The sequence below is a fragment of the Castanea sativa genome, chromosome 3, assembly GCF_040712315.1.
Source record: "Castanea sativa cultivar Marrone di Chiusa Pesio chromosome 3, ASM4071231v1".
Lineage (NCBI taxonomy): Eukaryota > Viridiplantae > Streptophyta > Magnoliopsida > Fagales > Fagaceae > Castanea > Castanea sativa.
This window is the reverse complement of record NC_134015.1, coordinates 15,675,351-15,690,478: the sequence shown is the minus strand read 5'-3', so window position 1 is coordinate 15,690,478 and position 15,128 is coordinate 15,675,351. Positions and strand designations below refer to the sequence as shown.

Sequence of the window (15,128 nt, the reverse complement as noted above, 5' to 3'; positions counted from 1 at the left end):
ACAAACGAACCCAAAGTTCTTTAAGAGTAATTTGATTAACTTTTTTCCTATATAAAGTAAAATTATAACTAAAACTGAAAACATCTTACCTTATAACAAATCTATGAATTATTACTACAAATTGATTATTAGTATTATTAATAAATTATTAAAATTTATACAATTTAATGTCAAGTATATATATATAAACATAAAAGTATGCATATATATAAAAATACAATATTATATCTAGTAAAAAATTGATATGTATATTCACAGTAGAAAAGGGTTTATATAACAAATGAAAAGACAATTTTTTTTTTTATATAAATATTTTGGATGAGGACTAGTAGTCAACAAAAATTGACTGTTGACTTAGCAATTTCCTTCCTTTTCCATGTACTAGAAGAAAAGTTGATTTCCACATTTATATATACATCATCCAGCCTTACTTGTTTGCTACAATAGCCTCGCATCTCAACCTACGTACAGATAAAAACTCATGGAGAATTCGGCCTTTTTTCGCTTTTATGCATTGCTGTTGTTGCACTGTTTTATGGCTAGCTTAGCTGTGGCAGTAAGAACCAACATCACCACAGACCAATCAGCTCTTCTTGCTCTCAAAGCCCATATCACTGATGACCCTCACAAAATCTTGGCAACCAACTGGTCTACCTCTACTTCTGTTTGCAACTGGATTGGCATCACTTGCGGTGCCAAACACCTTAGAGTCACTGCCCTGAATCTCTCTGACATGGGTCTCACAGGAACCATTGCTCCACATGTGGGAAACCTATCGTCACTCTCTCATTTATCCTTTGAAAACAACAGTTTTCATGGCTCTCTGCCCAACGAGTTGGCTTCTTTGCGTCGATTGCAAGTTGTCAGCTTTGGATGGAACTCCTTTTCTGGAGTGTTACCATCATGGTTTTGGTTCTTCCCTAAGCTTCGAGAGTTTTATGCTAATAGCAACCGGTTCAATGGTACTATCCCAGTAACTCCATGCACCATATCGTCACTGCAAATAATTCATCTCAGACAAAACATGCTTTCAGGTTTCATGCCCTTCATTATCTACCACTTTTTATCTTGAATTATTTTATTATAGCATCTACCATTCTTGTTTATTTTTTCCTCTATAGAGAATATCTTAGATATTGGATATATACATCATTCCTTTTGTACGTAGTGTCTAAATATGCTAAATGCTTATAAGAAAGAATATATGTAATGATGAGATAATTGTTGGTTTAAATTCAATTCAATTAAATTTATCAATTAGATTAATTAGTCCAATTATATGTAATTCAATTAAGACAACCATATTGCCAATTTAGAGTTCAATACAATAGAAAATAAATTAACATGTTAATTTATTTTCTATTGTATTGAACTCTAAATTTTGCCCATTGTTACCATATTATCATGTACATGATAATATGGTAACAATGGGCAAAATTTTCACATAAAAAATCTCAATGAGTGATATATAAGTCACAACTTCTAAATATTTCACTAATCAAATTGAGGTTACAAGTATAAGAAATCTTATCCAATCTCAAATACCTACCTATAATAAAACCTATCGATCCTAGCTTAAAGCTCCAATCCAATTGGACTTTCTTCTTAGTAAACTTTTTCGATTAGCATGAATATACCAATTGACATAGCTAACTTAAAGGTGCATGAAGCTATCTATCGATGTGACTAACTCTCCACAATCATTTGACGTTGTTGTAGTAGTTGGTGCAAAGTTCTTTGCAGTAACATAATCAATGATAAAATAAAGGCTCATAATCTATTACTAGCTAGTTAAGCTAAGTCTGTTAGCTCTTGATCATTTGTATGATAATTTTTGAAAATTTTCAGGAAGGATACCAAGAAGTTTAGGAAACTGTACTTCCCTCAAGATAATTCACTTGGATGACAACAACTTTACAGGTATGGCGATAACCACTTCAATGTCAATACTACTTCCCACTTTGCTCAAAGAATGTTGGGAATTTTAAAAACTATTAGGTTAAATGACTTAGTGTATCCAGTATATTATGCTCTCTTCTCACGTAAAGGTGAGTTTAATCTATAAGTTATATACATGAAACTTACTTTTATGTAAGAAAAATGAACAGTAATACATTAAGTATATGGAATAATTTCTCTTTCAATTAGCGTGGTGGATTTTGTGTACACATGCTATTGTGGGTTTTGGAAAGACCACAATAATCAGAGAAGCAACTACTAACAATTTCCATGTTAGTCACCTTTTTTTAAAGAGCAAATGTTATATGTATTACAAGTTTCCCTAATTTGTTACAAACTAAATGTTGGTTTATGGTGATTATGCAAACAAGCGTTCTAGTGCTGGAGAGTGGAGAGTCAAGCTTGTAGAAAAAACCAGAACAAACTTGATGAATGACATGTATAATGATTTTTTAACATAATATAATGCATAATTTGTTAAAAATTTTGAAAATAATTTGTTCTCTCTAAAAATGAAGCAAGTTCTATAAGTGATTTCTATCTTTTTGTCTCTAAAAATATATGATTCTACTATTTTGAGTGTATTCTTTTCGAGGTGGTCTGTGTTGTTCTAACTTTTGTCATACCGTGTCATGTTTTCCTCAATTTTTATAATACAGCTAAACTTTTAAGTTTTAAATTATTATTCTAAATTATCATTCTATTATGGAGAATATTTTGATAGTCAAAACTCATCACAAAATTACAATATTTTCTTAACTAAAATTAAATGAAACCAAAAGGCATGCATGAAAGATTAATAGGCTTCAAAATAATTTATTAATAAAAAATTGGCACACATTCAAATACTTAGACATGTTTTGACATACACTCAATCTCCATTTCCAAAAAAAAATATAAGGAGAGAGATGACTTGTGATTGAGAATTTTAACATATACATACATACATACATAAATATATACATAAATATATATATATATATATATATATATATATAGACACACACACACATATATATTAAAAAACTGAACATATCAATACAAAATAGAGCTATGAAAACACAAAAAATCATCAATCTGAAGTAGAGTTGCAGGAAATTCACCAAAAGGAAAAAAAAATAGAGAGAGAGAGAGTAATTAGGTTTTTTAGTGTAGGAAAAATATGGATTGAATGAGATAAAGAATAGCAAATTTATAGAAAAGAACATGGGGAGTAAAAGAGTCCAAATAAAGAAAGAGGAAAGAGTGAAGGAAGAGTAATTGTAAAGTAGAGAATGGTGGGAAGAAAAAGAGATAAATAGGGAGGGGATCGGAAAGGAAGGAGGTAATGTGACTTTAAGCTAAGGAATAAAGAGAAGAAAAGTCAAGGAGAGAAAAAGGAATTAAAAATAGATGGACGAAGGAATAACAAAATTGTTATGCTTCTTTGTGCTTCAGTTATTTTATATTGCAGAGATAGATTATGTGGTTTTTACATTTCCGAATAAACTCGTCCATGTGGGTTATTAAATGGGAAATCTCGTCCGCATAGGTTATTAAATGGGAGGTGATGTGGTGATATATATAGTTTTATTTTATTTTATTTTTTTGAAACCAGCCATAATTTTCATTCACTCAAAGATAAAGAATCGTGATACAATGCTTCCAAGACTGGTAGAGGAGAATCTTAAGGTGGTGATAGAGTATTAAATCAAGGACATTTTGCTCTATTACTATGTTAAAATATTGATTCTATAAAAGTTTAACTTTTTAGGAGATAGTGAATTTATTAATTTAATCTAACAACTTTGAAAAAATGGTAGGAATTTAATTGAAAAACAATATAACCAAAGATATTGTTTGTAAATAAATCATTAAAAAAAAACAATCAAAATTAAATAATTCATAATAAAAATTGAGTGATATGACCTCAATTTTGAAGTCTTTTAGTATAGATCTGGACCCAACTTATCTTCAAAAAGGTGCTATAAATCAAATTTCTGAGATATAGATTGACAGATGGTGGCCTCGTAGTAATTCAAATTGCAAACTTTGGCAAACATACTACTCATTTGTTAGAGCTCCTTTAAATGGTAAAATTCATAAATAACTTTGTAGATTTTATCTTTTTTTTTTTAATTTGATATGCATTTAGCACATGCATATTGCGTGGAGTCTTAACTACTAAGCAATAACTCAAACTAAAATCAAAAGCAAAACTATTAGAGGGAGAGAGGACTTATGATTAAGAATCTTTTTTTTTTTTTAAATACAAAAAAGTTCGTCAACATATATAGCTACAATTAGCTATTTAAGATTCTTATCTATCATATAATTTGCTAACTACGAGAATTTAATTTTTCTTTATCTTTTGACTATTTTCTGTTAAAAATGGAGGACCTACTTATCATATTTTAGAAAATGGGGTACAAATTTTTTTTTTTTTGGGTTTGAGTGGGTACGTTACGTACGTACTGGGTACAAAAAGAGCACAAATTTCTACACGTCCAAAATTCCAGAGGTGGCTATGAACCATATTTTTCGAATTACATAGCTTTAGGAAATTAGGATTCAAGTAAAGGCTGTATGTCCACATGGACTAAACTCATAAACTTCCATCTACCCCTTAATAGATTAAAAATGGATCAGTTGTTTCTTTCTAATAAGGCCCTAATTAGTCACAACAATAGCCACTTTATCTTCATGTGAAACATGGGTAACCTTATTCTTTTGAGAGAGGGGGAGAGAGAGATATCATATGTGGGAAAAATATGGATGGAATAGTTGAGAGAATAGCAAATTAATAGAAAAGAAGATGGGGGGAGAAGAAAAGAAAATAAAAGGAAGATGAAGAGATAGAGGAAGTGTAATAGTAAGGTAGAGCTTAATGGGCAGAAAAATAGATAAAAGAGAGGGGAAAGGTTGAAGGAAATGTTAGTAAAGTAGGGAATAATGCAGAGAAGAAGGGTTAAAGATGAGAGAGAGAGAGAGAGAGATCATATGTGGGGAAAATATATGTGGATGGAATAGTTGAGAGAAAACCAAATTTACAGAAAAGAAGATGGGGGAGAAGAAAAGAAAATAAAAGGAAGATGAAATGATAGAGAAAGTGTAATAGTAAGGTAGAGATTAATGGGTAGAAAAAGAGATAAAAGAGAGGGGAAAGGTTGAAGGAAATGTTAGTAAAGTAGGGAATAATGTGGAGAAGAGGAGTTTAAAATGAGAGAGAGAGAGAGAGAGAGATGGATGTGGGAAAATATATGGATTGACTAGGAGAGGGAATAACAAATTTATTGAAAAGCAAACTGGGAAAAGAAGAGAAAGTGATGGAGGAAGTGTAACTAAGGTAGAGAATAATGGGGGAGAGAGATAAAATGGAAATAAAATATTGAGGGAAGTGTAATAGTAAGGATTTGATTACAAACGAAGAAAAGTTAAAAGTAAGAGAGAAATGATTGTAAATAGGTTGATGACATGACACAATGAGAGAGTAGAAAAATTAATTATTAAGCTTTTATTATTAACTAGTAAGTAACTCATGCAATCGCATGAATGTATTTAAAATTAAACAAAATTTTTATTATAAAATATAAATAATTATTCAAATTATTTATTATAAAATAGGTTGTAACACATTTATACATATGGATACATTTAAAATTAAACATAATTTTTATCATAAAAATATAAATAATTAGTCAATTTTTTTTTAAGTAAACGTATTTAGTCACATATCAAAATTCTTACTTAAATTTAATACTATTTATAATAATTGTTTTTCTAATTCTTAATAAGATAAAACATGTGGTGATTTTTTGTTGTGTGATGATTTTTATTGAGTATATGTAATTGATTTTTTTTTTTTAATTTTGTAGTTTATTAATATTAGATTCTTAGTATTTTGTACTCATTAACTCACTTGGTACAAATGTTAAAAAACTTAAGTAGATATATGACACAAACATAAGTGGATAATTATGATGTGGTTCCCACATAAATTTAGACACATGCAGCAAAATTGGATTCTAATTTTCAAATTATAATTTAACTTTCTCTAAACTTTACCTATTAATATATATTGATTAATTTAATAGTTACAAACCCACGCGATGGGTGAGAATATATAACTATTTTGTAATTGTGGTATAATATATAATTTGTTCTCTAAAATTTGTTAAAGATAATTTGGTCTCCCTAAAAATTAAATAATTTCCAAAATTATTTTGCATATTTCTATCTCTACCAATATATCATTCTATTATTTTAGATTTGTTTGATTGATATTATTCCTTTATGAGATGGTCCACATTTTTCGAAATTATGTTATAGTGTACTATGTTTTTTTTTTTTTTTATATACAACTAAAATTTTTAAATTCCAACTAAATTATTCGAATTATTCATTCTTTTAAAGGTGATTATCATGGTAATAAAAACTAATAAAAAGATTACTTTTTAATATTACTCAAATAATTGATAGGCACATTCAAATGCATATGTTTATTCTTTCTATCTTTACTAATATATCATTCTATCATTTTGGATGTGCTTGATTGATAGTATTCTTTTATAAGGTGGTCCATATTCTTTGAAATTTTATTATAGTGTACTATGTTTTTCTACTATTTTTCTATACAACTAAACTTTTTAAGTTTCAACTAAATTATTCAAAATTTTCATTCTCTTGAGGAAATGGTCAAGATAATAAAAACTCATAACAAAATTACTTTTTAATATTACTTAAATAATTGATAGGCACACTCAAATGCATGGCCAATATTATGTTTTGAAACAAATTCAAGTTCTCACTTCTAAAATAAATAAGTATTAATTAATTCAAACAAAAATCAATCCAAAACTACTAGAGAGCTAGAAAGAGAAACTTCTTGTTATGGAAAACTCAAAAATATAACACCAAAACATATTAACAAAAAGTAGAGTTATAAAAAACACAATGATTTATCGACCTAATTAACGTGGAGTTACATGAGAGAGAGAGAGAGAGATGGAAATAGATGGATGATATGGTTGTTGATGTGGCTCAAAAGAATTGTAACAACACTAAATGCTATATTTAGCTTTTTGATATATAATACTATATATATATATATATATATATATATATATATATATATATATATATATATAGAGATATATAGTGCAACCTTAATTGTTAATTTTGTGAGCTTGTCAAAGGCACTAAATTGTTAGATGCAACCTATTAATGATAGTTGTAATTAAATTTTCTCATTTATACAGGATGTATATTTTTTTTTTAATGAGTTATTCTGGTAGGTGAAGTACCACTCGAGATTGGGAATCTTCAAAATTTAAGGGAATTAACTCTCGCCAATAACAGTTTAACTGGTGTCATCCCAAATGCAATCTTCAATAACTCGAAAATTGAAATCATTAGTCTATATTTGAACCAACTCTCAGGCCATCTTCCATCAAGCATAGGCAATTGGCTTCCAAATCTTAAGGTGATTTACCTATGGGGTAATAATCTAAATGGAACAATCCCTCCCTCTATCTCAAATGCTTCTAAGCTTACCGCATTAGAGTTGGGTGAGAACTATATTTCGGGATCTATTCCTAATACTATGGGAAATTTAAAGCATCTGGAGAAGCTCAACTTGGTCGGCAATATGTTGACTAGAGAATCTTCAAATCTAGAATTGAGTTTTCTTTCATCTTTGACAAATTGCAAAAATTTGACAACTATAGTGCTAGCAGATAATCCATTGAATGGCACCCTTCCAATTTCCATAGGAAATTTCTCTACTTCTCTTAAAGAATTTGTAGCTTTTCATTGCAGCCTAAAGGGCATCATTCCTAAAGAGATTGGTAATTTAGGAAAGTTGATGGCTCTACACCTAGAGAACAATGAATTGACTGGACCTATTCCAACTACAATTGAAGGAATGAGACAACTCCAAGGTTTGTATCTTCAACACAATAGATTGGAAGGATTCATCCCAGATGGTCTGTGTAATTTAAGCAGCTTGGTTGAATTATTTTTAGATCATAATGAGCTCATGGGTCCTATACCAACATGTTGGGGAAGTCTTTCTAAACTAGAAAAGTTGTACTTGGATTCCAACAAGTTGACATCCATACCCTCATCACTTTGGAGTCTTAAAGACATACTGCAAATGAGCTTGTCTTTCAATTCTTTAAGTGGCCATCTTCCAATAGAATTTGGGAATTTGGAGCATGTAACACATATAGACCTATCATGGAATCATTTGTCAGGTGTCATCCCTACTATTAGAGATCTAGAATCTTTGGTAAACCTCTCTATAGCACATAACAAATTTGAAGGTCCTATTCCTATGTCATTTGATAAGTTGATAAGTATGGTGCATTTAGATCTATCTAATAACAACTTGTCAGGAGAAATTCCCAAATCCCTAATGAAACTCAAATGTCTCAAATATTTCAATGTGTCTTTTAATAGATTACGTGGTGAAATTCCACTTGGAGGTTTTATTGCTCAATTCTCAGCTCAATCATTCATGGGAAATCAAGCATTATGTGGTCCACCTCAACTGCAAGTTCCACCCTGTGAAGCAAGGAATGTTGGAAAATCAACGACAATCACCACAGTTAGTGAAAGATATATCTTACCAATAATGGTAGCAGTAATACTTGCATTAGTCCTTGTATTTGTTCAAATGAGACACCAAAAGAGAGATGCAAAACTAAAAGGTCAAGAAGATTTGATTTGTCTAGCAACATGGAGAAGAATAACATACCTAGAACTTGAACAAGCAACAAATGGATTTAATGACAGTAACTTAGTTGGGGAAGGGAGTTTTGGCTCAGTATACAAAGGAATACTTTCAGATGAGACTAGTGTTGCAGTAAAGGTTTTTAATTTGAATATAGAAGGAAGGTTTAAGAGTTTTGAAACTGAATGTGATGTATTGTGCAAAATTCGCCACCGGAATCTTGTGAAAATCATCAGTAGCTGTAGTAGCATTGATTTTAAAGCTTTGGTATTAGAGTACATGCCCATGGGGAGCCTTAAGAAGTGGTTATATTCTCATAACTACTTCTTGGATATGCTACAAAGATTGAACATCATGATAGATGTTGCATCATCATTGGAGTATCTCCATCATGATTGTTCTTTACCTGTTGTTCATTGTGATTTGAAGCCCAGCAATATTCTGCTAAACAAAGATATGGTGGCACATGTGAGTGACTTTGGCATTTCAAAATTCTTAGGTGATGAAGATTCTATGACCCAAACCATGACACTAGCCACTATTGGTTATATGGCACCAGGTAAGGTTTCTAGTTTACAATTCTTTTTATTTTTTATTTTTTTTTTGGCTAAAATTTAATCTAATGTTTACACACACAAGTTGCCATAAAAAAAACTATATTTATAATAATAAGAAATTTTATTTTACCATCAAGTAAAGATATTGCATACTTTTTTACAATAAATTTTAATCAAACTTGTAGAGTATGGATCTCTAGGGATCATTTCCACACGCGGCGATGTGTATAGTTATGGCATTTTGTTGATGGAAACATTCACAAGAAAGAATCCCACTGATGAAATGTTTGCTGGAGATTTGAGCCTAAAAAGTTGGGTAAAACAGTCACTACCCCTTTCAGTAATTAAAGTTATAGATGCTAATTTGTTGAAGAGAGGTGAAGTGGATTTTAGTGCTAAGCTTGATTGTATGCTGTCCATTATAGAATTGGCCATGGATTGTTCAACAGAAGCACCTGAAGAGAGGATAAACATGATAGATGTCATGACAAAACTCAAAAATATCAAATCAAAGTTTCTAAAGGATGTCGGAGAAGATTGACAGCATAAAATTTCTATAGTAGTTTTTTGTTGTTAGTGCTTTTTACTAATTATGTTTTGTGAATCATGTTATTGGTTTACTGCTACTCTTAAAAAGACCTATTGCGGCAGAGTAGCTCAAAGCATTGTGTGAGAACAGTAATGTTGAATGATATATGATATATGATTGACTATATATATTGGGGGCATCAATTTACCCAATCTATACTATATTACTATATATAATAATGGTTGTCATTTACCCATTGTTCATTGTGATTTGAAACCCAGCAATATTCTGCTAAACAAAGATATGGTTGCACATGTGATGGGAGTGACTTTGGTATTTCAAAATTATTAGGTGATGAAGATTCTATGACCTGAACCATGACGCTAGCCACTATTGGTTAAATGGCACGAGGTGATGTTTCAAGTTTACCATTTTTTTTTTTTTGGGGGCTAAAATTCAATTTTATGTTTACACACACAAAGCTTTCATAAAAAAATAATATTAATAAGCTATTTTATTATACCTTCAAATAAAGATATTGGATACCTTTTGACAATAAATTTTAATCAAATTTGTAGAGTATGGATCACAAATGATCATTTTCACACATAGCTACGTGTATAGTTATGGCTTTTTATTGATGGAAACATTCACAAGAAATAGTCCCATGGATGAAATGTTTGCTAGAGATTTGAGCCTAAACGTTTGGGTAAAATAGTCATTGCGCCTTTCAATAATTAAAATTATAATGCTAATTTGCTAAAAAGAGGGGAAGTGAATTTTAATGCTAAGTTGGATTGTATGTTGTCCATTATGGAATTGGATATGGATTGTTCAACAGAGACACCTGAAGAGAGGATAAACATGAGAGATGTCATAACAACACTCAAAAATATCAAATTGAAATTAATTTCTAAAGGATGTCCAAAAAGATTGACAACAGAAAACGTCAATAGTTTTTCCTTGTTTGTGCTTTTAAACAATTATATTTTGTAGGTTATGCTACTCTTAAAAACCTATTGGAGTAGAGTTTTTTTTTTTTTATATAACATATTGGAGTAGAGTAATTGAAACCATTTGTGTGAGTACAGTAATGTTGAAAAATGTATGATTGACCCAATCTATACTACATAAATAATAATGGAAGCATTGCATTTAATTTTGCAAAATTCTTATTACGCCACATCACTACTTTTTTCTAACAATTCAACCTTACATGGGTTGTAGGCTTGTAGCTCTCATTAAGGAACATCCATCTATTATATTTGCACTATTTACATTTCAGAAAACGCATTCCTACAAAGTAAAAACTCATATTTCCCATCATATTTCCCATCATGATCCAGAAAACAAAATCCTTCTCTCAGTTAAGACCAAGACTACTATTCAGCTTAATTGAGCTCACTTTCTATTTCTCTAAAATAAATGAACATAAGAATATGACTTCTCTACTTTTTCTTTCCTTTTACTTCGTCCTTTTCAAGAACACAAACTATACATAGATTTACTAAAACAAGAAGACAGAGGTTTATCTATAATATATACATATATATTATTATCATTTAAAAAAAATTATTTTTATTTAATTTAAACTTAACAATGAGTGAATCTCTCTCTCTCTCTCTCTCTCTCTCTCTCTCTCTCTCTATATATATATATATATATATATTTTGTGAGGGTAAAATAGATAAAATGTTTATTTGGGCCTTGGGCCTAATTTGGTGATGTAAGTCTGTCCGAGCAGAGCTTTTGAGGCCCACAAGCCAATGCACACTACGAGAGGTGGAGGAGTCATCCGAGGAAGAGTATCTCTTCGGACGGGCCCAGTAAAGGTCATCAGACATACCAAGGGATTTGGAGACAGAATTTCGGAAGATCTATTGGGTAAAGGTGTGATCCACGCAGTGGTTAGAAGGAAGAACGTGTGAGAAATATCAAAGGAGAAAAAGCTGCTACCACCGCATTAAAGACTCTGCATCTACCTCCCTGGCCGCATTAATGGGGAAATGACCTCTGAGCAGTAAGGTTCAGCTTTCCAGCTGGTATTTGGAGGTTTAAAGAAGGTGCTGGATGGGACAAGTATCTATAGAGGAGATTGGTGATACATGTATGTGGAAGAAAGAAGGAAGAAGAAGATGGATACAAGAGAAGAAGAAAGATATAAAAGATGGAGGATGGCAGAAGGAAGGGGGGATCAAATACTTGAATTGTAATTATAATATTGTTCTTAAAAGAAAGAAAGGCAATACAAGTTGTCCAAGGAGAGATTCTTTACTGTTCTCATTTATTAAACACGCAGATAACGGCAATCTAGCCTGTTTTTCCCTTGTCTAACATCCACAGTCTAGGTTTCAAGCCCACACTCTACAAATTTTTATTGTATAAGGCTCTTTGGGCCTGAGTTCACCTAGTGATTAGACCGGGTACAAATTGTGCATTTACAATTGGCGCCGTCTGGGGGGACCTAGTGCTAAAGGAATTGGAACATTATGGCAGGCTTAGGTTTGCATCATGCAGAGTCCCAAGGGTCCCAGTGTGAGGATCACTTTGAGCGTCTCAAGTGTCAGAGGGATCGGGAGGGAAGTGTGCACACAATACACCCCGATGCAAGCCATTCGCGTGGTGGAAACAGAGCCACCCATGAGGATGATGCCAAGGCCATGCAGAAGGAGATTGACCACTTTAAGAAAAAGTTATGCCGTGTCAAATGAAGGCGAGCTTCACCTCCTGCCAATCCTTCCTCTAGGGGCTTCCAGGGAAGCAGTTACAGTCCAAGGTCTAAGACTCCTCCTAGCGAAACCTTCTTTTACGAGAAGGATGAACTTCCGGGTCGTAGGCATAAAAAGTTTCCCTCCACAGGCTTGGGAAATGACGTTATGAGCAGGGCGTTGCATCAGATCTCTAAATCCCCTTTCTCACGTAGGATCAAGAAGGGAAAGCTTCCATAACGGTTCACCCAGCCCACTTTCACCATCTATAATGGCAGGATGGACCCAGATGAGCATGTGAGTCATTTTAATCAGAGGATGGCAGTATACTCTCAGAACGAAACCTTGATGTGCAAAGTCTTTCCCTCTAGCCTGGGACCTGTTGCTATAAAATGGTTTAACGGGCTGAAAGCCGGTTCTGTTGATTCTTTCATGGAACTCACTAGGGCATTTGCGTCTCGATTCATTACATGCAGCAGAGTTCCTCGGCCTTTGGATTCATTGTTATCTATGGCCATGAGGGAGGGTGAGACCTTGAAAACATATTCTGACAGATACTAGGAGATGTTTAATGAAATCGATGGTGATTTTGACGAAGTGGCAATTAACACTTTCAAGGTTGGCCTCCCAACTGATCACGATTTAAGGAAATCTCTGACCAAGAAGCCTGTACGAAGTGTACGTCGGCTCATGGATCACATTGACGAGTACAAAAGGGTGGAGGAAGACCAACAACAAGGTAAGGGTAAGGCGAAGGTTATCCCTCAGGAGAGGAGGGATTTCAAGCCGGATAGGTACAGTAACAACAGGCCGAGGAGAGATTTCTTTGGGCAATCTGGTTCAACCACTCCTCAAGTAGTTAACACCGTATTCCGAGAACCAGTGCACCAATTGTTGGAAAAAGTCCACAAGGAGCCCTACTTCAAGTGGCCTAGTAAGATGGTTGGGGACTCTACAAAGCGGAATCAGAACCTTTTTTGCTAATACCATCAGGATGTAGGCCATACTACTGAGAATTGCCGGACACTTTGGAATCATTTAGAACAGCTGGTCAGTGAAGGAAAGTTGAAGCAACATTTGTATCAACCCAACGGACAAGGAAACCATTCATGTCCAAATAATCAGAAGAACAATTCATCTCGGCCACCCTTGGGAACGATTAATGTCATCTTCGCTGCACCTAGCAGGACTGGCTCCTGTCCTACAAGGGTGATGACGGTGTCACATACTCTGACTGAGGAGTCTAGCTCAAGGCCAAAAAGGATCAAAGGGAGTACACCTATTTTGGGATTCTCGGATGAGGATAAGGTTGGGATCATTCAACTGCATGACGATACCCTGGTGGTTACATTAAGGATAGGAAATTATGACGTGAGGAGAGTGATGGTTGATCAGGGTAGTGGTGCGGATATTATGTACCCTGACTTATTCAAGGGGCTTAAGTTAAAGTTGAAGGATCTCACTCCCTGTGATTCGCCGTTGATAAGCTTTGAAGGGAAAGCTGTCATACCGAAGGGATAAATTCGCTTGCCCGTACAGTCGGGTCTGGAAACAGTTGATGTAGATTTCATTGTGGTCGATAAATATTCCCCATACACGGCCATCGTCGTAAGGCCTTAGATGCATGCTCTAGGTGCTGTCTCCTCGACTTTACATGTTAAGGTGAAGTTCCCTTCGGGTGGATTGATTGAAGAAATTCTTGGGAGCCAATCAGTAGCAAGGCAATGCATATCGGCTGCAGTGCTGCATCAAGCCGAATCAAAATCCTCGGCCTCGGCTGTGGAAGACTTATAGCAATTAACAACTCTGGATGCGCCCGGTGCGGTGACAGCAGAGGAGGCAACGTGCAAAGAGTTAGAAAGATTTCTTATTGATGATGACCCTAAAAAATTCTTTCAGGTTGGTGGTTGGCTACCGCATCAAGAGAAAGCGGAGTTGATTAGGTTTTTAAAAGATAATATTGACGTGTTCGCATGGGATCCCTACAAGGCTCCGGGGGTTGACTCAAGCTTCATTTGCCATCATTTGAACGTCAATCCTGCCATTATTCCCAAGAGGCAACTACCTCGGCGTTCTTCCAAAGAATATGCTGAGGCCGTCAAGGAGGAAGTGCTCAGGCTCAAAAGGGCTGGGGCTATTAAAGAAGTTTTCTACCCGAAATGGTTGGCGCATACTGTTGTAGTACAAAGAAGAGCAGGAAGTGGAGAGTATATGTAGACTTCATAGACCTGAATAAAGCCTGTCCCAAAGACTCATTCCCAATGCCTCGTATCGATCAGCTGGTGGACGCTACGGTTGGGCATCCTCGGATGAGTTTTTTGGATGCCTTTCAAGGCTATCACCAAATACCTTTGGCATTGGATGACCAGGAGAAAACCGTCTTCATTACTCCTACGGGAAATTATCACTATAAAGTGATGCCATTCGGTTTGAAAAATGCAGGGGCTACTTACCAAACGATTTACACTAGGATGTTCGAATCCTAGCTTGGAAAGACTATTGAGGTATATGTGGATGATATGGTGGTGAAGAGCAAGACAGTACCTATGCATGTGAAAGACTTAGATGACACCTTTCAAACGCTTAGGAAGTTCAAGTTGCGCCTTAATGCCTCCAAGTGCTCTTTTGGGGTGGGCTCTGGTAAGTTCCTAGGCTATATGGTG

At 33.9% G+C, this 15,128-nt stretch overlaps 1 protein-coding gene across 1 annotated transcript; it reads left to right on the top strand.

The window, feature by feature from the left end:
- Positions 1-481: 481 nt before the first annotated feature.
- LOC142626993 (uncharacterized) lies at positions 482-9,769 on the top strand. Its single transcript, XM_075800764.1, has 4 exons — positions 482-1,034; positions 1,849-1,920; positions 7,233-9,230; positions 9,414-9,769. The coding sequence occupies exons 1-4, from the start codon at positions 482-484 to the stop codon at positions 9,767-9,769; spliced, it is 2,979 nt and encodes a 992-aa protein (XP_075656879.1).
- The last annotated feature ends 5,359 nt before the right edge of the window (positions 9,770-15,128 follow it).